The sequence below is a fragment of the Pan paniscus genome, chromosome 5 (assembly GCF_029289425.2).
Source record: "Pan paniscus chromosome 5, NHGRI_mPanPan1-v2.0_pri, whole genome shotgun sequence".
Lineage (NCBI taxonomy): Eukaryota > Metazoa > Chordata > Mammalia > Primates > Hominidae > Pan > Pan paniscus.
Window position 1 is genome coordinate 15,939,138 of NC_073254.2, and position 21,789 is coordinate 15,960,926.

General features: G+C 42.7%; 1 protein-coding gene across 1 annotated transcript; it reads right to left on the reverse strand.

The window, feature by feature from the left end:
• Positions 1-7,196: 7,196 nt before the first annotated feature.
• On the reverse strand, positions 7,197-8,086 carry LOC134730565 (syncytin-1-like). The gene has a single exon (XM_063605118.1). It carries the CDS (start codon positions 7,806-7,808, stop codon positions 7,326-7,328), a length of 483 nt encoding a protein of 160 aa, XP_063461188.1. The 5' UTR covers positions 7,809-8,086; the 3' UTR covers positions 7,197-7,325.
• Between the last annotated feature and the right edge of the window lie 13,703 nt (positions 8,087-21,789).

A 21,789-nucleotide genomic window follows, 5' to 3' on the forward strand; every position in this document is an offset into this window, starting at 1 on the left:
CTAGCAGTTCGAGACCAGCCTGGGCAACATAGTGAGATGTCTTCTCTACAAAAAAGTAACAAGAACAACAAAAAATTAGCCAGGCATGGCGGCTTGTGCTTGCAGTCCTAGCTACTTGAGAGGCTGAGGTAGGAGGATCGTTTGAGCCTAGGAGTTCAAGGTGCAGTGAGCTATGGTGTTACCACTGCACTCCAGCCTGGGTGACAGAGAAAAAACTCCTGCCTCTAAAAATATAAAGAAAAATAAAGCATAAAAATATCAATGTAATTAGCACCAAGGGCCTCAAGGCATGGGAACAAATGTATATGTGTTCATACAAATATAACATGAGAATACTAATGCTAAATGTGGAAACACTGAAAGAAGATAAATACGGCAACTAGAGAAAAGCCCTGAAAAAAATAACTCAAATAAGAATAAATATTACTATTTAACAAACTGTATTCCAGGTAAGTTCTCAGGCCCAGGGAACATATGAATAATAAGGGTGACACTATCATCCCCGCAGATAGACCCACCCTTACTTAAGAGAGCTGGTATTTTTCTGGGGAAGTCAACATTTGTAGGAGGCATGCTCTAGTTCTAGCACCCCGACTCCCCTGGGGAAGCCACCATCCATGGCATGCAGTGTGGGGGTTGCCCTCAATTCTCCAGGACTCTGAGCCTTGAGCAGGGGGATTCAGGGGCCAAACACAAGTCAGACTGATTTGCTCCCAGGGTCCTAGTGAAATGGTCCACCAGCTTCCGCTGTGGGCCCTGGAGCTTCCTCAGCTCCTCTCCATTCTGGGGAAACTCAGTCGAGTCTTCCTTTGCTCATTCGTCCAGATCTGTTTCTGCTGTTGGTTACCTCCTCAGGCCTGTGCAGTCAGCCAGACACAAGGCAAGGAAGCCAGCATGGTCGGCCCGCTCTTGCCCCCGTCCTCCATGAAGGCTTCTCCTCCTACTGGCCCTTTTGGCAACCTCTGTGCCCAGCTGGAGGATGGAGGGATGCAGAAGCCAGGGGCTGTGCAAAGCAGGAGCAGCCACTCTGCAGGCAGCAGCTCTCTCCCCGTCTCTGGGGGACAAACATCACGGGCTGCTGGTCCCCAATACGAATACCCTCTGAAGTCTCAGGCTGGGTAAAAGGTTACCTCCTTAGGTTGCATGTACACGACACACTGAGAAAGGCAGAAGGAACAGAAATCAGATCCGTGGTTGCTGAGGGCTATGGTGGGCACAGCTCTAAGGGGCACAGGGAGCCTTGGGGTGAGGCAAATACTCTACATCCTGACGTGGCTTCAGGACTGCACACACTGGCCAAACTCAGTGCCTAGAAAGTGGAAGTTTTTGCTGCATGTGAATTATACCTCGACAGCCCTGACGCCACAAACCCATTCTCATAGAGTGAAGGGTAACACTTGCTGAATTGCCCAAACCAGGGCACCTTCCCAATAACAGTTTAAGTTAAAGGAGATACAGCTTTATTTGCAGCATTTCAGCTAACTGGGGCTAGTTAGGGGGGCATGTTTTCAGGGCAAAGCTAAACTTCCCAGTACCTCTTAAATCATGCACAGTATGTAGCAGCCCCTTCCCACTCTGGGCAAAGCCATCTATGGCCCTGGTGCCTGCTGCACTTCAATATGGGCATGTGTCAAGCACCAACATCTAAAAGGGGAACCACGCCAGCATGAAGCTGCCTCCATCCTCCCCACATTCAGTCACACTGTCTTCTTCAGCAGGTACACGGGCCGAGGAAGCAAAGGGGGACTCAGAGCCCGCAGCCCATGTGGAAGAGAATGTGGCATTTCTGCAGAATCACGTGCTTCCGGAAGCCTGGATTTGTTCACAGGGTAGTTCCTGGGGGACGCTGCCAACTTTTAAGGCCTGGATGAGCACCCTGCAAGGACAAGTCCCCAGAGGGGGACTGAGGTTTAACACCCACAGGACTCTGTGGCCCCCCCCCAAACTATCCAGCACCCTCACCTTCCCTGTGCCGGGTTTCAGAAAGCAGCTCCAATGTGAAAAAGATCGAGCACATGCAATTCCCTCTGCTCCATGACCCTTCCCTGCACCCTGATTCCATAACCACACGTGTAAGAATGCCGGGGAGATGTTGTGCAAACCAAGCACTTTTGACCCCTTGCGGCAATTACACACAGTCAGCAATCTGAAAAAAGATAATTATTAGTTCTCCTATTTATTAGCTGAGCCCTTTTGAGTAATAGCCTCTGGGGACATTTATACATGCAATAAAAGTCCTCATCATGGTTAAGTGCAAAATGATGTGGCCCATTCTAGATTTTTGCTGAAACAAACCCTCAAGCCCAGGTAGTTCCTCTCCCTGGAGTTGAGAAAGGCAAAGACTTTGACAAGCACCTTCTCCACTCTTGTGTGACTTCAGCATCTACTTCAGAAATATTTGTTGAGCTCATTCAGGGGGTTGAAATCAGTAGGCTAAGTCAGCCAATTTGGATCCAGCAAAGATGAATCTGAGCCCATGTTTTCTAAAATGCAACCTCACGATGACGTGTGACTGAGAAGAGCTGTCTGGCGGCCCAAGTCCCCTCTTCCATGAGCAAAGTTGAAGTGTTTCAGCTAAAAGATTGGGGCCTAGAACAAATCCTGCCCAATAAGGCTCTTTCATGAGTCACAGGAAATTAGAACTACCGTATCTTTTAGTCACAGTTGATTCAATAGAATCAAGACCCAGCCCACATGCAGGCCCAATGGCTGGCTGTTTGCACAGAGTGATTCATGAAGGGAGCCCAAATTCTCTGCCCGATAAGATCTCTCTCCACACACTTTTCTGTTTGCCTCACCGATCCCAAACCCCCACCCCAGCTCATTCTGCTGCCTGAAATATCACCCTTTGAGTCATTCTGTTGAGTTACATAATAAAAATGGGGCATAAGTTCTACAAAAAGGAAAAAAATGGAGGAAGGGGGACTGGGCGGAGAGACACAGGGAATCATTGATCCATGACAAACACAATGTTCCCTTCCTCACACCTCTGTTAATTGCAAGGTCCAAGTGGACCAGCTTGTAAGCCTTGGAAGGACTCAGTGTGTGTACTGAACAGAGCTGTCCACAGACAAAAACAAATGGCAGTCTGCAAAAAGAAAACCCTGCTGTCAATCTTAGCATTGTGTTTTCTGCACCTCACTAGCAGAGGTGTTGGGTGTGAATGAAACAATCCATGACACTTGTGGTGACCAGCAGTACCTTCAATTCATACAGCAAATGTGATGTTAAGTTCTGCCACCCATAGGTCACAATCAGTTTTCCCTTCTGGGGGTCCCTCTTCCTTTGTCCCAGGATGTGAATCAATGCCAGTGTGTAGACACTCCACAACTTACAGTGGGGTCACCACCCAATAAACCCATTGCAAAGTTGAAAAATTGTAAGTTGGATCATCATAAGTCGGGGACCATCTGTGCTTAAATAAATGTGCTTTTAAATTCCTTTGACAGATCATTTTGCTGCTGCCTACAGCTTTTCACCAAAGTTATAAAGCAAACACAGGCTTAATAAAATATGCAATCTATGTTTAGAACTCAGGCTCCAGGGGAACGGGAGCGATGCAGAGCAAACAGGTAGGATTGCAGTGAGTCGGAGAAGAGACCCCCCCACCCCCCGCACCCCTGCACAACCCTCCGGTCGGCTTCCTCACTCCCTCCCCTCACTTCCTCTCTCTGCCCTACTGGAGAAGGAAACACTTTGTTAGTGCTAAGCATGCCCAGTAGCCAAGGCCAGGCTTTAGCTCTAAGTCAGAAGGAATCTAAAGGATAAACAGGATCCATGTCCTCAAACATATCAGCTCCATTCTCTGTTCCCTGCCAGGCCCAGGGAGCAGACTGGTTCAAACAGACAGCTTCCCTGACGCATCCTACTAGAGAAGCCTTGACTGTTGGATCTCCAGCAACGTTCGCGCTGCCCTCCTGGAGGAGGCTCAGGGGATGCCTGCTTAGGAGCCGAAAGCCCAAGCCCTCTCAGCTGTGTCAGGATGATGATAATGGGTGCAGGTCACTCCTTTCCTTAGGAACTCTTTTAGACTTTACCACATCTCCCCTGGAGAAAAGGGTTCTCCCCTGGCCTGTCATGCAGTTATCTCCAGAGAGGCAAGGAAGGCATGGTGGGCGGGCAGGGTCACGTACCATGAAACCCAGCAGTGGGGCAGCAAAGCCACAGTATCAAGTCTTCAAAATAAGGAGCAAGAGGCGCAGGGGCAGCCCCGGCATGGGGAGAAGACAAACGACAGTCTGCAAAAAGATAACCCTGCTGCCGATCTTAGCATTTTATCTTTTTTTTTTTTTTTTTTTTGAGACAGAGTCCTACTCTGTTGCCCAGGCTGGAGTGCAGTGGCACGATCTCGGCTCACTGCAACCTCCACTTCCCTGGTTCAAGCAATTCCCCTGCCTCAGCCTCCCACCTCACTAGCAGAGGTGTCAGGTATGAATGAAACAATCTGTGACCCTTGTGATAGCAAGCAGTGCCATAACAAAATTGCTAAGAGAGGAGATCTTGAATGCTGTCACCACAAGCAAATGAAATTCATACAGCAAACGTGATTTCATGGCAGCAGAGCTTCCTGGCCCTGAAGTAGAGATCAAGCCGGGCTGCACCCTCGGTTGCCAAAGGACTCCCTGCCGTGGCTTGCAGGGGGACCCGTCCGCTCAGCCCCTCTCTCAGTAAAAGAGTTGGAGCACAAATTAATTTGGTAGGTGCCAGAAATAAGTAGGGGAGGAGGGAGGTGAGCCGGTGAACAGAAAGCAGTGGATACAGGGTGAGCTGTCCAGCCAGCTACTGCTGAGAGTGACTAGTGCTGAAGGCCATGAGAAAACTCTGGGAATGGTATGATACACTTGCCTGGGAATGATCCCAGCAGAGACCAGAGAGACAAGGGCGTGATTGGTTGAGAGGTCCCCGGGTTGGTGGGGGCATGTCTCAGCTGCCATGCATTGGAGCTGAGCACTTCCCGTGCCTTCAGAGAGAACCTTCTAGCAGATAGGGCAGCTGAAAGCATTTAATACTCACCCTCGCCACAGTTCAGCCCTGCAGGCTCTCTGCATCCACACCAGGCCCTTTCAGTCAAGACTGGGATCCTGCAGTAGGGACAGTGATCTAGGAGATGGCCTCTGACTTGTAGCATTTGCTAAATTCCATGGTGAAAATGTACTCACAATGGCCCATCTCAAACCATCAGCAGCCAAACACTGGATGGGACATTCCTGCACATGCAACCCCTGGCTGCTGTGCCGTGAGCTAGTAGGAGCCTGCTCCAGCACACTACAGAGGCTGAGATGGGGATCCCCTTGCCTTGAGGCTCAGGTGTTGAGTCACTGGCTTTGCCTGGGGACAGGGGCCTTTGGTCCCAGGGATCCTACCATGGGATCTTCAATCCAGTAATAGCTCTCGTGCCTAGAGTTGACTTCTAAAGTTAAAGATTCGAGAGTGAAGAGGCTATGTAGTTCAGTGATTAAGAGCATGGACTCTGAGGCCAGCCTGCCCACATTTGGATCCCAGCTCTACCATGTGTCATCTGTTGTAACCTTGAGCAGGTAACCTCTCTGTGCCTCAGTTTCCTCTCCCATAAAATGGGGATAATAATAGTAATGACCTCACAGCATTCTTGTAAAGGTTAAATGAGTGATTATATGCAGAGTTCTTGGAACAGTGCCTGACACATAGTAAGCACTACTTAAATTTAGCTGTTATTATTTAGGGATGGAAATGAACAGTTGATAAACCTGAACTCTAAGAGCATAATAAAGTTGTCTGGTTCATCCTGAAGACTCTGCATTTCTATCACCTAAAGTTACACCTAGAATTAATTCTGGGAGACAGAGGTAGACAGAGTGAGATAGAGAGAGATTAATAGTCTCCTTTATGAGAGGAACTTTTTAATGCCACAATAAATGAAGCAGGGATCATAGAAGGGCAGGTCTCCCATATTTGAGGTTTTGTACAGCACCAGGCTCAGGTTAAAGATTGATTTGTTCTTTATTTTATATATGATTGTATACAAAGTGATGATTTGATATGCATGCATTATGGAGTGATTAAATCAAGCTAATCAGCATACCCATCAACACATACTTATTGTTTGTTTTTGGTGAGAACATTTAAGATCTCCTCTCTTGGCAATTTTCCAGCATACAATGCATTATAATTTACTATAGTCATCATGCTGTATAACAGATCTCCAGCATGTATTTCTCCTAACTGAAATTTTGCACCCTTTGACCAAGATCTCTCCAACATCCCCACACACGTTTTTTGTTAACCACCATCTAGTCTCTGTTTCTATGAGTTCAACTTTTTTAGATTCCTTCCACATATAAGTGAAATCAGGCAGTATTTGTCTCTGTGCCTGGCTTATTTCACTCAGCCAAATGTTCTCCAAGTTCACCCACACTGTTGCAAATGACAGGATTCCCTTCTCTTTATGGCTGAATAGTATTCTGTTGTGTATTTATACCACCTTTTCTTTCTCCATTCATCCACTGATGAACAGTTAGGTTGATTCCATGTCTGGGCTATTGTGAATGGTACTGCAATGAACATGGGGGTGCAGAGATCTCTTCAACATACTGATTTCATTTTCTTTGGATATACACCCAGTGATGGCATTGCTGGATCCTATGATAGTTCTATTTCTAATTTTTTGAGGAGTTTCTACACTGTTTTCCATAATGGTTGTACTAATTTGCATTCCCATCAACAGTGTACAAGGGTTCTTTTTTCTCCATATCCTCATCAGCATTTATCTTTTGTGGTTTTGATAATAGCCATTCTAACAGGTATGAGATGATATCTCCTTGTGGTTTTAATTTGCATTTCCCTGATGATTAGTGATGTTGAGCATTTTTTCATATACTTGTTGGCCATTTCTTGGCCATTTGTAAGTCTCCTTAGAAATGTCTATTCATGTCTTTTGCCCATTTTTAAATTGGGTTATTTGTTTTCTTGTTATTGAGTTGCTTGAGTTCCTTATGTATTTCAATAATGGATGTCATACTTTTCTTTTCTTTTTTTTTGCAGTTGCAAGATTTAATAGAGTGAAGACAGAGCTCCCATACAAAGGGAGGGGACCCAAAGGGGGTTGCTGTTGCCGGCTCAAATGCCTGGGTTTATATCCCAATCATTGTCCCTCCCCCTGTGCTCTCAGGCAATAGATGATTGGCTATTTCTTTACCTCCTGTTTTTGCCTAATTAGCATTTTAGTGAGCTCTCTTTACTATCCGATTGGTTGGGTGTGAGCTAAGGTGCAAGCCCCATGTTTAAAGGTGGAAGCAGTCACCTTCCCAGCTAGGCTTAGGGATTCTTAGTCAGCCTAGGAAATCCAGCTAGTCCTGTCTCTCAATCCCTCCTCTCAACAGGAAAACCCAAGTGCTGTTGGGGAGGTTGGCCGACGACCGCTCTAACTGCTTCCTGCTGAACTGGGGCATAGTAGGGGTTGTGCAGTTGAAATTTCCTTGGGGGGTGCTTTCGATATCATTAACATCAGTGCATGGGCTAGCAGGCCGGTCCAGGGGTCTGTGGTAGATCTTAGTCATGGACTGCATCTGGGGCTCCTTTTGAAGAACGATTAGTAGTTTTACAGCTTCGATTCTGGAAGAGACAAACTTAACAAGGAGGTTAAAGATACAGGGTCCAAAGAAGAGTAGCAATATTATAGCTGCTGGAGGTCCTAAGAAGGGGAGAATCCAGGGCACCCATTGGCTGAGAAGGCCCCAGGGTCCAGTGTTTTTTAAGCTCCTTTGCTCTACGTTGTATTCGATCTCGAATTTCTTTAACTTTCTCAGTGACAATTCCAGATTAATTAACATAATAACGGCATTCTTCCCCTAAAAATAAAAAGGTTCCCCCTCTTTTGGCGGTTAGCAAGTCTAAAGCTCTTCAATTTTGAAGGACTACTGCATACCCCACCTTTTGAAGTCCTTTTTCTACAAAGGAAATTCCATCAGTGTACAAGTTGAGGTCGGGATCAGTCAAGGGAACCTCTAAAAGGCCCCTCAAGTGGCGTAGGTTTGAGCAATTATTTGTTGATAGTTATGTTCTACCTTTTCTTCATTGTCTGGAAGAAATGTGGCTGGGTTAAGAGTTGCACAAGTGCACAGTCACAACACTGGCCCTTCAAGTAATATTTTACTGATATTTAAGTAAACGATTGTCTGGTAGCCACAAGTCTCCTTTAGCAGAGAATACGCTGTTCACATCATGAGATGTCCACACAGTAAGATCTCTTCCCTGTATCATTTTAACTGCTTCAGATACTAAGACTGCTATGGACGCCACTACCCATAAACAAGGAGGCCAACCCTTTGCCACTACATCAATTTCCTTACTCAGGTATGCCACGGGTTGCAAGCTTGTCTCTTGGACCTGTGTAAGGACTCCTAGAACTATTCCTGTTTTTTCTGTGATATATAAAGAAGAGTCTTGCCCTGTTGGCAAGCTTAACACTGGGGCTTGGGGTAGGGCCTTCTTTAGGGCCTGGAAAGCTGCTTCTGCTTCAGGTGTCCATCTTACTAATGGGTATTGGCTTTCTGAGTTTCCTTAATTAGTGTATATAATGGTCTGGTAAATCCAATGGACCTGGGCTTGCAGGCCTTGTAGGACACTAGGATGAAATTCTAATTTATATATATCTATATCTATATATAGATATATATATATCTATATATAGATATAGATATATACTGCACACCCAAACCTATTTGTTGAGTATGGTAAATATTTAGTATATGGTACAGAGTGGATACTCAACAAATGGTAATCAGCATTAATAATAGTAAAAGTGCACCTTAACCTTTAATGAGGAAGTCAAATCCTCATCAATCAACCTATAATTGTTATACAAATTACACAGTTTACCATGAGGTAGACACTTGGGGGAAAATACCTTCAGTAACTTTTAACTAAATTACCTGGAATTTGATCTACAGGATTATTTATGTTGCAAATCAAAGTCATATAGGTCTTTGCCAACATGCATATCATACCATTCACGCCAAGAAATATAAACCTCTGATATTACTGATTAGTGCAATTAACTTACTTGGTCTTTAAAGTGAAAACACCCCACACATTTAGAAACTATAGGAGGAACACTAAAAACCTAGGGTGTATACCGAATGAGATGCCTTGACTCTCCCATAAGAATTTTCATCTGTTGGCCAGGTATGGTGGCCCACACCTGTAATCCCAGCACTATGGGAGGCCAAGGCGGGCAGATTGCCTGAGGTCAGGAGTTCAAAACCAGGCTGACCAATATGATGAAACACTGTCTCTACTAAAAATACAAAAATTAGCCAAGCGTGGTGGCATGCGCCTATGGTCCCAGCTACTCGGGAGGCTGAGACAGGAGAATCGCTTGAATCTGGGAGGCAGAGGTTTCAGTGAGCTGAGATCACACCATTGCACTCCAGTCTGGACAACAAGAGCAAAACTCCATCTCAAAAAAAAAAAAAAAAATCATCTGTTAAACCAAAAAAATACAATGCAAAAATGTTATTGAAATGAGACTAACAAAAAAGTTTTTAATCTCCTTATTTTCTTTTCAAGCATAACTAGATGGAAAAAGATGAAGATAATTCATCTGCTCATTTGTTTTTTTCAGCTCAGTGATTCTCTGTCTTCTATGTTTACATTGTCAAAATAGAAATAGGTCCTATTAGCTCTAAGGTTTATGCACATGAGTGATTAATCCCATTTTAAGTTTGTGTTTCTCCCTTTCCTCCACGAGCCCTCAGTTCTCCATTTTTCTCTCACCATCTTCTCGCTATCTTTCCCTGTACTCTGCGAGATCTCCTTCAAAGGTCAGCCAGAATAAGAGCAGAATTTTTTTTTTTTTTTGAGACAGAGTCTTGCTCTGTTGCCCAGGCTGGAGTGCAGTGGCGCAATCTTGGCTCACTGCAACCTCTGTCTCCTGGGTTCAAGTGATTCTCCTGTCTCAGCCTCCTGAGTACCTGGGACTACAGGTGTGCGTCACTGTGCCCAGCTAATTTTTGTATTTTTAATAGAGACGGGGTTTCACCATGTTGGCCAGGCTGGTCTTGAACTCCTGACCTCGTGATCTGCCTGCCTCTGACTCCCAAAGTGATGGGATTACAGGCGTGAACCACCATGCCTAGCCCAATAGCAGATTATTCTATCCAAGAAGAGAGTAAGCTTCTGCCAGATCTTACAAAAAGCTTGCCCGGATCCTTTCAACTTCCCAGGAACCACCAAACCTTCCCTCAGCAGCATGTCGTCACTGGAGCAGCAGGTTGATTTGCAAAACCATGTGGAGCCAACAAAATCTTCTCAAACCCAGTCCCCATCTCACTCCATTCACCAGAACACATGTCTAAAACAGCAAAGATTTCTATGTGTAAAGCGAGCCCATAAGAACTCTGGGAGAAAGCATGCAAGAGTCCTAAGTCTTTTTTGTAGAAGCAGGGCTCATCTGTGCATGGCACAAACCCCAAATGCTTTCTAAGAAAAGGTGGGTAAGTGTGAGTCTTTAAATAATGTAAACTTCTATTTGTTTAAGCAATAGACAAATGAGAAACATATTTGTGGCCTATCTGACAAATAAAGGTAATGATGAAGCTTTTAAAGTCAATTTTTAAAACTAAAAAAAAAAAATACAATAAAAATAAACAGTAGTCAAGGCCAGATTCCAGAAAATAATGCAAATAGTCCATAAAAATGCAAAAAAAATGTTGTCTTCCTTACTTGAAACATGAATTACAGCAATAATCATTTGCCATTTATTGCCTATTGGCAAAGATTTAAGAGTTTCATAGCACATGGAGTTGGTGAGGTTTTGAGGAAATAGGCAGTTCATATAATGTTGATAGGGTTGTAAATTGATATAACTTTTTCGCAGGGCAATTTGGCAATATCTATTAAAATGTAAAATTTACATACCCTTTGACCCAGCAATTTCATTGCTAGGAATTCAGCCTAAGGGTTTGTTCTCTCATCTGTGCAAAGAGTGCAAGGGTACCAGGACACGTCTTGCTGTATTGTTTGTAATCTCCCCAAATGGGGGGAGAAAACTCGCTAATATCAATTTAAGAAACTGGTTAAATTCATTATGATACAAACCACACAATGGACTATTAAGCATGGGTGGATTCTTATGCTCTTGTGGAAAGGTTCTGAGATACATGGTTGAGTGAGGAGAAGTGTGCTGTGGACAATACATCGAGTGTGACCCCGTTTACAGTGAAGGTTAAATAGATATATATCCGTCTGTGTGAAAGTTTGCACATGCAGAGGAAATTTTCAGAAAGATTTTAAGAAAGACTTAAATTGCAGTTACCTCTGTGTATCTGGTAAAGCTGGAGAGGTCTTTTATCTTTGGAAAAACATTTTATCTTTTACCTTACACTCTTGTATTCTACTTGGCAGAAGTCATTTTTATCATTAATGTGCATTACTTTACTATTAAGACAAACGTAGTTTACTATTTGGGGAAAAATACAAAAGGGAAAAAGGAGGAGAAAACAAAGGAGGGAAGGAAAGCATAAAGGTTTGGAGGAGGGAGGAGGGAAGGAGAAAGGAAAGGAAAGGAAGAGAGAAGAAACCTCCTCATTCTTTTGAGTAGAATGTTTCAATGGAGACAGTTAGCAGCACATTTTAAAACTTAAGCAGTTTTACCCAACTTCACAAACACTAACTTGTTGCTTCTTTTATAAATGAAAACAAGGAAGTCTCTAGGGTTGGTTTCGTCCACACTTTTTCTTAGGCTATGCAAACCACCCTGGGATAAAGTCCTCACTGCACGTAAGCCAAGGGTGACTCCAGGGAGCCAGACGGCATTTCCTTCCATAATACACAAATTTGTATTTTGCCTGATGTTTTTGTCTCTGAGCCCAGATCCCACAGTGATAGGCGCCACAAAAGTACACAGACCAACAGAGGACGCGCCCTGATTTTGCAGAAGAGACAGATGCTTGGAGGTCAAGAGGCTGCCTGCCACGGATTCAGACTGGAAGCTTCGGCCGTCTGAGCAGATTAGAGCATCAGGCTTTGTCGCTAGTGCATGCAGGAGTTTTCACAGATAAAAATCTCTCTTTCTTCTCCTTGAGATTCTGGTAGCTAACCAGAAGCTACATGAATTTTTTTTTACTTACTTTTTAAGATTAAAATCATACATGAGGTCTCTTTTATAAGATAATGAGTATTGCGAAGGATTTTTTTTTAAAGAACTGGTTTTTAAAAATTGAGAGACTTTAACAAGGCTTGTATGTTTGTTTTTAAACTCCTTTTCTATGGTAGAGGAGGAAAGTTTAGGCCTACCACAGCGCCAAGGCTTGCAGAAAGACAAAACTGTTCTGGAAGCAAATGGGACCCACTCCTTCACCTCCCTCCCCCGCCCTCCCTTTCCTCTCCTTGCCCCAAACTGAACTCTGCAACCATTACTGAAGCTTACAAAATATTCTGCTACTACTCGACAGTTTAAAAATTAACAAGCATGTAAAGCTACTGGGGGTAAAATCCTGGAGCCTGTGGCAAGAAGCAAGCCCTGGCTGGATTCTGTAATTATTTCTTACGCAACTCCAGGTCGCAGTCACAGCTTTCCGAAGATTACACACTTCCAGCCGCTCAGCTCGGCTGGAGCAGGAGGGCCTGGCTCTGCCAGAGTTGTGTATGCCTCTCATAGCATCATAATTAGTCATTAAACAGCAGAACAAAGGGCCATTCTGACCAAGGTGGCACTACTGGATTCCTTTGCTTGCAGGAAAGGAGAAATTTCTTGCACGTTCTCCCCTGGAAGGATGTGAATGGGGTTGGGAAGGGAAGACCAAGATGTGGAGAGGGGTGGACCGAGAGTTAGTTGCAGAAGGCAGACTTCATGGGGATTTTCTGTCCCTGCTGCTGCGTTTCTTGTTTGTGTTGCTGCATAAACTCCACCAGACCAGCACGCTGTGACTGCCCTAGCCCGGGCTGATCAATGGGAAGGGACCACTTGAAGGGCCTCTGTGCCTACGAGGTTTCCAGCCCTACCCCAGGCTTTTCCTTATTACCAAGATTGCTGCCCTCATGTTCACACATTTTATTTTTTATCAGAATTTTGCGAAATCAGAATTCTAAACTTCTGAGGCCCTAGATAGTTTTAATGAAGCATATACCTAGAACCTGAATATTCAGGGTAAAGTATTAGCCTTAAGTATAATCACGGCTAGCCCATGGATTCTGCAGATGAAGAAACTGAGGCCAGAAAGCCCAGTGGTGAGCTTTATTACAAACATTATGGGGGCTTCATGAAGGCACTTGGCTTTACTTTATTCTTGGAATTCAGAGCTAACCTCCCATGCTTTCTTTGTCTGCTCTATGAATTCAGTGTCTACCTGAAACCTCCACCCAACCTGTTTGTACACTTGGAAAACCCAACCTGGTGCATGGGCTGGGTGATAATCATGGCAACACTGCAGCCTGCAGGTAAGTGTGAAGATAACAGCAAGACAGCTGGAGAGTGCTACCTGCCAGCACTGGGCGCACACAGTCTCAACCCCTAAGAGACAGCTGCGCCCAAGACAGGAGGGATGTCAATGAAGAGTCACACCTTCAGTTTGGGCTGAAATGAGTGAGCTAAAGGAGTGGTTTGTTATTCAGAATTACATTTGCCAAAGTGTACTAGGGAAAAGAATTAATTTCCCACAGCATTAGTAAGAGGATTGGGTCTTTTTGCCTGGACTTTATAGAAGAGGTCAAGAAAGATGGAAAATGGCCCATGGGTCATCTTTCCTGACTCTGCCCACAGCGGCCTGCCCTGCTCAGCTGTGGCCCTCAGTAACCACTAATAGCGACTCCAAGTTGACAAGAGAAAAACAGTCTTTTCACATTAATCTCATTTCTCTGTGTGAGAGTTTCACTAGACTACATCAGGGAAACACCACAGACGCTGACTATCCAGTTCTAATACATCTGAAAATATCTTCAAGGATGGTATAGAGAAATGTAGGTTAGATAATTAAGTTACAGAGAAATTCCGTGGATTAATCAGTTGTAACCCAAAGGTGCCAGTTAATGGATTAACATCGACCTATAGGGACACATCAAAGAATTCTTTTCCACCATATTTTCCAATGAACTGGATAGAAACATCTTCAGATCTCAGCTCAAATGTTACCACTTCCTTTGAGGTTTTCTTTAGCCACCCTATCTAAAATTGGGGGAAAAAAAAAGTCCTCTCCTCTTTTATCTCTCTCTTCTGCTTTATCTTTCTCCTCAGCACTTGGCATTACTGAGTTTACCATATGTACCTATCTTTGTTTCATGTGTCTTTCACACTTGAATGAAAGCTCCAGGAAAATAGGGATTTCTTCCTGTTTTGTTCACCGCTGTATGCCCAGATCTTAGAATGGTGCCTGGTGGCTGGGCACCGTGGCTCACACCTGTAATCCTAACACTTTGGGAGGCCGAGGCAGGTGGATCACCTGAGGTCAGGAGTTCAAGACCAGCCTGGCCAACATGGTGAAACCTCATCTCTACTAAAAATAAAAAATTAGCCAGGCATGGTGTCACTTGCCTATAATCCCAGCTACTTGAGAGGCTGAGGCAGGAGAATCTCTTGAACCTGGGAGACGGAGATTGCAGTGAGCCGGGATCGCACCACTGCACTCCAGCCTGGGCGACAGAGCAAGCCTCCGTCTCAAAAAACAAAAACAACAACAAAAAAAAGATGCCTGGCACGTCAAAGTGCACTCAATAAATAGTCACCAAATGAACCAATGGATGGCAATAACGTGCTTGCTGAATGTGAAGATAGCATAAACCCAGGCGGGTGGGGGAAAATATTAGATGGCAAAGTCAACAACCAAAATTATCTTGACAGGTGAGAACGCCAGTCCGAAGCCAGCAAGATGGAATTTAACAGGCTATGTAAATCAATCCCACAGTTAGATTTCAGAAAAACAATTGCACAAGAACAAGATGGGAAAGATAATGTGGCTAAATAATAGCACATGCAGAAATGACAGGGTCTCGGATGACTGCCAGCTCAGTCTGAGTCAAAAATAAAACCCTCCTTTCAAAAAAGTGTGATCTTTGCTGTCATCACTAATTAAAATAATCATAGTTTTCAGCACAAAAGTGTGCTCATATGCATTCCTGCACTTGAACTCACATCTTTTCATAGATACATGCAATATGCCTGTGATCAAGTTTATTCATTCCAGCCTGGTTTATAAGAGCAAAGATGAGAGTCCCCCTAACTGTCCATCAGTAAACAGGGAACTGGTGAAATAAATGAGGGAAAGCGAATACAGCCTTCAAATGAGAAGGAGGAGCCAGGCGTGGTGGCTCAGGCCTATAATCTCAACACTGTGGGAGGCCGAGGTGGGAGGATCTCTTGAGCCCAGGAGTTCAAGACCAGCCTGGGGAACATGGTGAACCCCATCTCTACAGGAGTTCAAGACCAGCCTGGGCAACATGGTGAACCCCATCTCTACAAAAAATATGAAATACAAAATATTTGTATGGTGACGCACACCTGTAGTCCCAGCTACTCAAGAAGCTGAAGTGGTAGGATCACTTGAGCCCAGGGAGGTCAAGGCTGCAGTGAACCATGATTGCACTACTGTACTCCAGACTGAGCAACAGAGTAAAACCCCAGCTCAAAAAAATAAGAACAAGAAGGAGGAAATTCTTAATGCATTGGTTCAGAGCAGTCTCTAAGGTAAACAGGTAGGGGAGACAGAGATTTAACAAAAAAGAAAACAAATCTCCAGCTTTATTTAGATTTCATTTGGAGCCTTGCTACTCGGGCTGATCCTTGGCCATTAGCGTGGGCAGGCTGAAGGCTTTTTAGAAGTGCAAAGTGGCAGGACCCATATCAGACCTGCTGAAACAAAATTTGCATGTTAATAAGATTCCTAAATGATGCCTATGCACTTTACCATTTAAAAAGTAAATTTACTTTATCATGGTAAACTATGCATTACATAAAATTTGCCACTTTAACTATTTATGCAATTCAGTGGCATGAAGTCCATTCACAACGTAGCACAGCTATCACCACACCATCCATCTCCAGAACTTACACAGATTTTATTGGTAGTTTTGAACTACTTGGAAGAACAAATTTGTAACACTTTTAAAACTTGTTTGTTCTTTAAGGTACATCTCTCATCTGTTGATTCATTCATTCATTTAATGTATACCCATTGAGTGTTTGTGCTAATCCAGATATCATTCTGGACACAGAGGGCTACAGTGATAAGCAGAAAGACATGAAGTTTACAGCCTAGTGAGTTGGCTGAAGTGATTTATTTGTCTTTTATTCCATCTTCATTGAGGTAGGTATAATGACAAGTAAAACTGGTATGACCATTATGAAAAAGAGTATAGAGGTTTCTCCAAAAATTAAAAATAGAAGTGTCACATGATCCAGCAATCCGCAACCAAAAGAATTGAAATCAGTATGTTGAAGAGACAGCTCGCTTCCATGTTTATTGGAGCACTATTCACAATAGCCAAGATATGAAATCAACCTAAGTGTCCATCAACAAATTAATGGATAAAGAAAATGTGACATATATATATACACATATATATACACACACATATACACACACACACACACACAATGTAACACTATTCAGCCTTTAAGAAGAAGAAAATCCTGTCATTTGTGACAACATGGATGAACCTGGAAGACATGATGCTTAGGGAAATCATTCAGACAGAGAAAGACAAGTACCGCATGATCTCACTTATATTAAAGGTCTAACTCATAGAAGCAGAGAGTAGAATGGTGGTTACCAGGGACAGTGAGGTGGAGAGACTAGGGAGATGTTAGTTAGAGGGGACAAACTTGCAATTATAAGTCCTGCAGATCTATTGTACAGCATGGTGACTATAGTTAATAATAATGAACTGTACACTTGAAAGCTGATAAGAGAGTCAATCTTAACTGTTCTCACCACAAAAGAGACAAAAATGATAACTATATGAGGTGATGCATGGGTTAACTAATTTGATCGTGGTAATCATTTTACAGCGTATATGTACGTCAAGTCATCATGCTATACACCTTAATATTGAAATGCTGCTGTGGGGAATGAATTTAACCCAGCCTGCCTCATGCCGTCTGGACCCTTCCCTCCAACCTCACTTCTTGTAGCCCTCCCTCATGTTCTGGAGGCCAGGGAACTTGTAACATTCCCAACAGTTCTGAGTCCATGCCCAAAAGGCTCTCCAGGATCTCAGGGAATACTGGATTTGGCAGGATCCTCCTCCGTGATTCATTCAGAAGAGTCCGTGGCTGAGCTGACACCAACGTCAGCTGATTTTGCCCCAACAGACTCTGCCGACTGAAGGGATTTCTGCAGCTGTGAGTCATTCACTCTTCTTTGGTCACCGTGCTTAGGTCAGGATGCAGGCAGTCCCTTCTATCTGAGGGTAATTTTCAGTAGCTACCACCTAAGTGTTCCGCCCAGCTGGCACAATCCTAGCCTCAGCTGCGTATTTTCCTCCAAGGCCAAGGGTGATATCAAAACCAGCCCAGGAATTCTTTCCAAATTCAAGGTTACTGTTGCTGCATCACGGTGTGACATGGGTAAGATCTTGCCCTTGGATGGTGCAGGGTGGACTTGGTGTGGTATTTTGTTCATGTTCTGTAGTCACTGGCCAGAAGGATGAGGTTCACATTTTGCATGAGGTTGCTGGGGGCCTTAGAGGTCACACTCATTTGGCACCATTCTACATGGTCTGCAGATGAGTGATTGAAAGTCCGCATTCTGCCCACACTTGCGGCAGCCACACACAGTACGGCACCATTCTACACGGCCTGCAGATGAGTGATTGAAAGTCCGCATTCTGCCCACACTTGCTGCAGCCACACAGTACGGCACCATTCTACATGGCCTGCAGATGAGTGACTGAAAGTCCGCATTCTGCCCACACTTGCGGCAGCCACACACAGTACCTGCTCTTCATCACTTTGCCTCCCTTAATACTTCAAGATGTATTTTTAAGTAAAAAAATTTAAAAAGTGAGATGTAGAATGGCATTTCAGCATAGTACCTTTGCACAGGGGGAAGGGCACCCACTCTGTTACAGGCACTCAGGTGTGTGTGTTTTCATACCCGGAGGGCAGCCCTGAGCACACACATGCCGGTGGCCTGGCTGACTCCAGGGGTGTGGTGATGGAGACAGCAGTGCCAAGAGGACATGCCATCACTGCCTCTGTCCCTTTTGAATTGGCAGCATGTGCAAGTATTACCTAGTCAAAAAATTAAATCTGAATTATGAATAAATTTAAAACTGGTTTTCTACCTTACCAAATATAATGTTTTACTTTATTTAACCAACATGCAGTGCCAGTACTAAAAAAGTGACTGCCCTATTTTTTACCATGTATTAGTCAAGACTTTCTCATGTGTAGAATGTTCAAATTTGAGCATCATACTTCCAAAAAAGTATATTTGATATTTATATAATAAAGGTACTTTCTTGTCTTTCCTTCTTCCTCAGAACAAGAAGCATGCCAAGGGAGATCTCATCTCTAGGTTTAAATTATTTCTTTGCAATCTGTTAGCATGTCTTCAAGTCATTCTTTGTAAGCCATTCATTTCTGTGCATTGCTTCACAATGTCACATCCTCTATTCTCATAAGATCCTGTACCAGCAAATGACACACAAATTCAAGAGAATGTTCTAAGTATACATTCAGATAGTAAAAGCATATGTTAGCCACAAATTTTGTTTATTCATGTTTCAATAGTAGAAATAGGTAGGTGATTTCCAGTTTCCACCCCACTATGTAGGGAACTTGGAAGCGATCACTTCCATCCTCACAACAAGAAAAGAGTTAAGCAAACTGAAAATCAACAACTCTTCTTAGATCCATCAAAGAATTGCAGTCCCAGGGAAAACTGCTGCCCCCAAAATGGAGAGACAGATAGGCAAATACAGAGATTCACATTGTACTGGAGCAGAGGCCCAAGAAAGAAAACAGCTTCAGGAACCAGTACCAGTGTCTCTTACCCAGCACATCATGCCTGGCTTTTAACAAGAGATTAGGATGTATATGAAAACTCTAAAAACACAGAAGAAACAGAGCGAGCATCAGAACCAGACTTGGATATTGCAAATATATTGGAATTATCAGACAAGGAATTAAAAAAATACTGTAATTAATATGCCAAGGGTTCTAATGAAAAAAGTAGGCAATATTCAAGAAAAAATGGGTAATGTAAGCATAGAGATGGAAACTCTAAGAAAGATTCCAAAGAAAATGCTGGAAATCAAAGATGCTACAACTGAAATGAATGCCTTTGACGAGCCCATCAATAAACTCCATGGCCAAGGAAAGAATCAGTGAACTTGAAGATATGTCAGTAGAAACTTCTAAAACTGAAATGTAAAGATCAAAAAGACAATTAAAAGATAGAACAGAATACCCAACAACTGTAGGACAATTACAAGAGCTGTAACATACACATAATGGGAATACGAGAAAGAGACAAAAGAGAGAAAGCAACAGAAGAAACATTTGAAACAAGAATGACTGGTAATGCTTCAAATTTAATGAAAGACACAAAACTTTACAGCCAAGAAGCTCAGAGAATACCATGCAGAGTAAATACCAAAAACTGTACAATTAGGTATATCCTGTTCAAGCAGAAGAAAATCATAAACAAAGAGAAAAATATTGAAAGGAGAAAGAAACACTTTATCAATAGAGGAGCAAGGGTAAGTATTACACAGGACTTCTCTTCAGAAACTTTGCAAGCAAGGAAGGTGTAGTGAAATATTTAAAGTGTTGACAGAAAAATAACAATAACAACACACTAGAATTCTGTACGCTGCAAAATTGTTCTTCAAAAGTAAAAGAACATAAAGACTTTCTCAGAAAAATAAAGATTAATTTATCTCCAGTAGGCTTGCCTTGCAAGAAATGTTAAAAAGAAGTTCTTCAGAGAAAAGGAAAATGATACAGGGAAGAAAGTCATTAAGAAAGGAAGAACATTAGAGAACAATTAAGTGAAGGTTAGTTTTTTAAACTTTTCTTAGGTCTCACTTTGTTGCCCATGCTGGACTGCAGTGACACAATCTCAAGGCTCACTGCAACCTCCCAGGCTCAAGCAATCCTCCCACCTCAGACTCCTTGGTAGCTAAGACTACAGGTGCATACCACCATAAGTACCTAATTTGGTTTACTTTTTGTAAACATGGGGTCTTACTGTGTTGCCCAGTCTGATCTCAAACTCCTGAGCTCAAGTGATTCTCCTGCCTCAGCCTCTCAAAGTGCTGGGATTACAGGTGTGAGTCACTGCACCCGGGTTAATTTTTATTATTCTTAATTGATTTAAAAGATAACAGTTTGCTTGAAAAATAATAGCAAAAAGCCATTCTGTGATTGTAGCTTATGGAAAAGTGAAATGAATGACAGAAATGTTATACAAAATGGGAGAAGAGAATTGGGAATACTCTAAGGTACTTGCACTACCCATGAAGTGGTATAGTGTTACTCAAGAATGCCTTGGAATAAGTACCTATATTTTGTAAACCCAGGGCAACCACTAAAAAAAGTTGTTCTTTAAAAGGTAAGTGACATGCTAAGAGAATAGGAGAAAATAGAATCATATAAAATGATCAGTTAAAACCAGAGAAGACTGAAAAAGAGTGAAAGACAAAAAAGAAAAGAAAAAAGAAAGAATAAACAAGGGCAACAAATATAAAACAGTAACAAATATGGTGGGTATTCATCCAGCTATGTCAGTAATCATTTTAAATGTGAATGGTCTAAATGAACCAATTAAAAGAGAGAGACTGTCAGGACCCAACTATATATCATCTATAAGAAACCCACTTTAAATAAAAAGACACAGATGGATTAAAAGTGAGGGGATGGAGAAAGATATACCACACTAACACTAAGCAAAAGAAAACTGGCATAGCTATGTTAATTTCAGTAAAAGCAGACTTCAGGACAAGGAAAATTATCAGGGATAAAGTGGGGCATTCCATAATGATAAATGGGTCAATTCTCTATGAAGACATAACAATCCTTAATGTGTATGCACTAACTACATAGTGTCAAAATACATGAGACCAAAGGTGATAGATCTGCAAGAATAAATAGGTAAATCCACTATTATAGTTGCAGATGTCAACACCCCTCTATCAGGAGTTGGAAGATCCAGCAGGCAGAAAATCAGCAAGGGTATAGTTGAACTGAATAGCACCATGAATCAACTAGATAGAACCGACATTTATAGAATACTTCATCCAACAACAACAGAGAACATATTCTCTCAATTTCACACAAAGAGTTCACCAAGATGGACCATGTTCTTGGCTATAAAACACACCGTAACAAATTAAAAAGAATAGAAATCATACAAAATCTGCTCTCGGACCACAATGGAATTAAACTAGAAATGAGTAACAGAAATGAAAGCCCAAAATCATATGATTAAATCAATAAATGAAGAAAAAGCATTTAACAAAATCCAACAACCATTCATGATTTAAACTCTTAGCAAACTAGAAATAGAGGAAAAATTCCTCAAATTGATCAAAAAATTCACACACACAGAAAAATCTATAGCTAAAGCCATGCTTAATAGTGAAAAACTAGTGGTTTTCCCACTAAGATCAGGAAAAAGGTGAGAATGTCCACTCTTACCATCCCTATTCAGCATCATACTGGAAGTCCTAGCTAATGCAATAAGACAAGAAAAGGAAATAAAAAGTACGCAGATTGAGAGAGAGGAAATAAAACTGTCTTTGTTCGCAGATGGCATAACTGTCTATGCAGAAAGTCCCGAAGAACTGACACAACACTCCTGCAACTAATAAACA

Coding starts and splice junctions, on each gene's coding strand:
- LOC134730565 (XM_063605118.1), bottom strand. CDS start 7,808: ATGTTAATTAATCTGGAATTGTCACTGAGAAAGTTAAAGAAATTCGAG.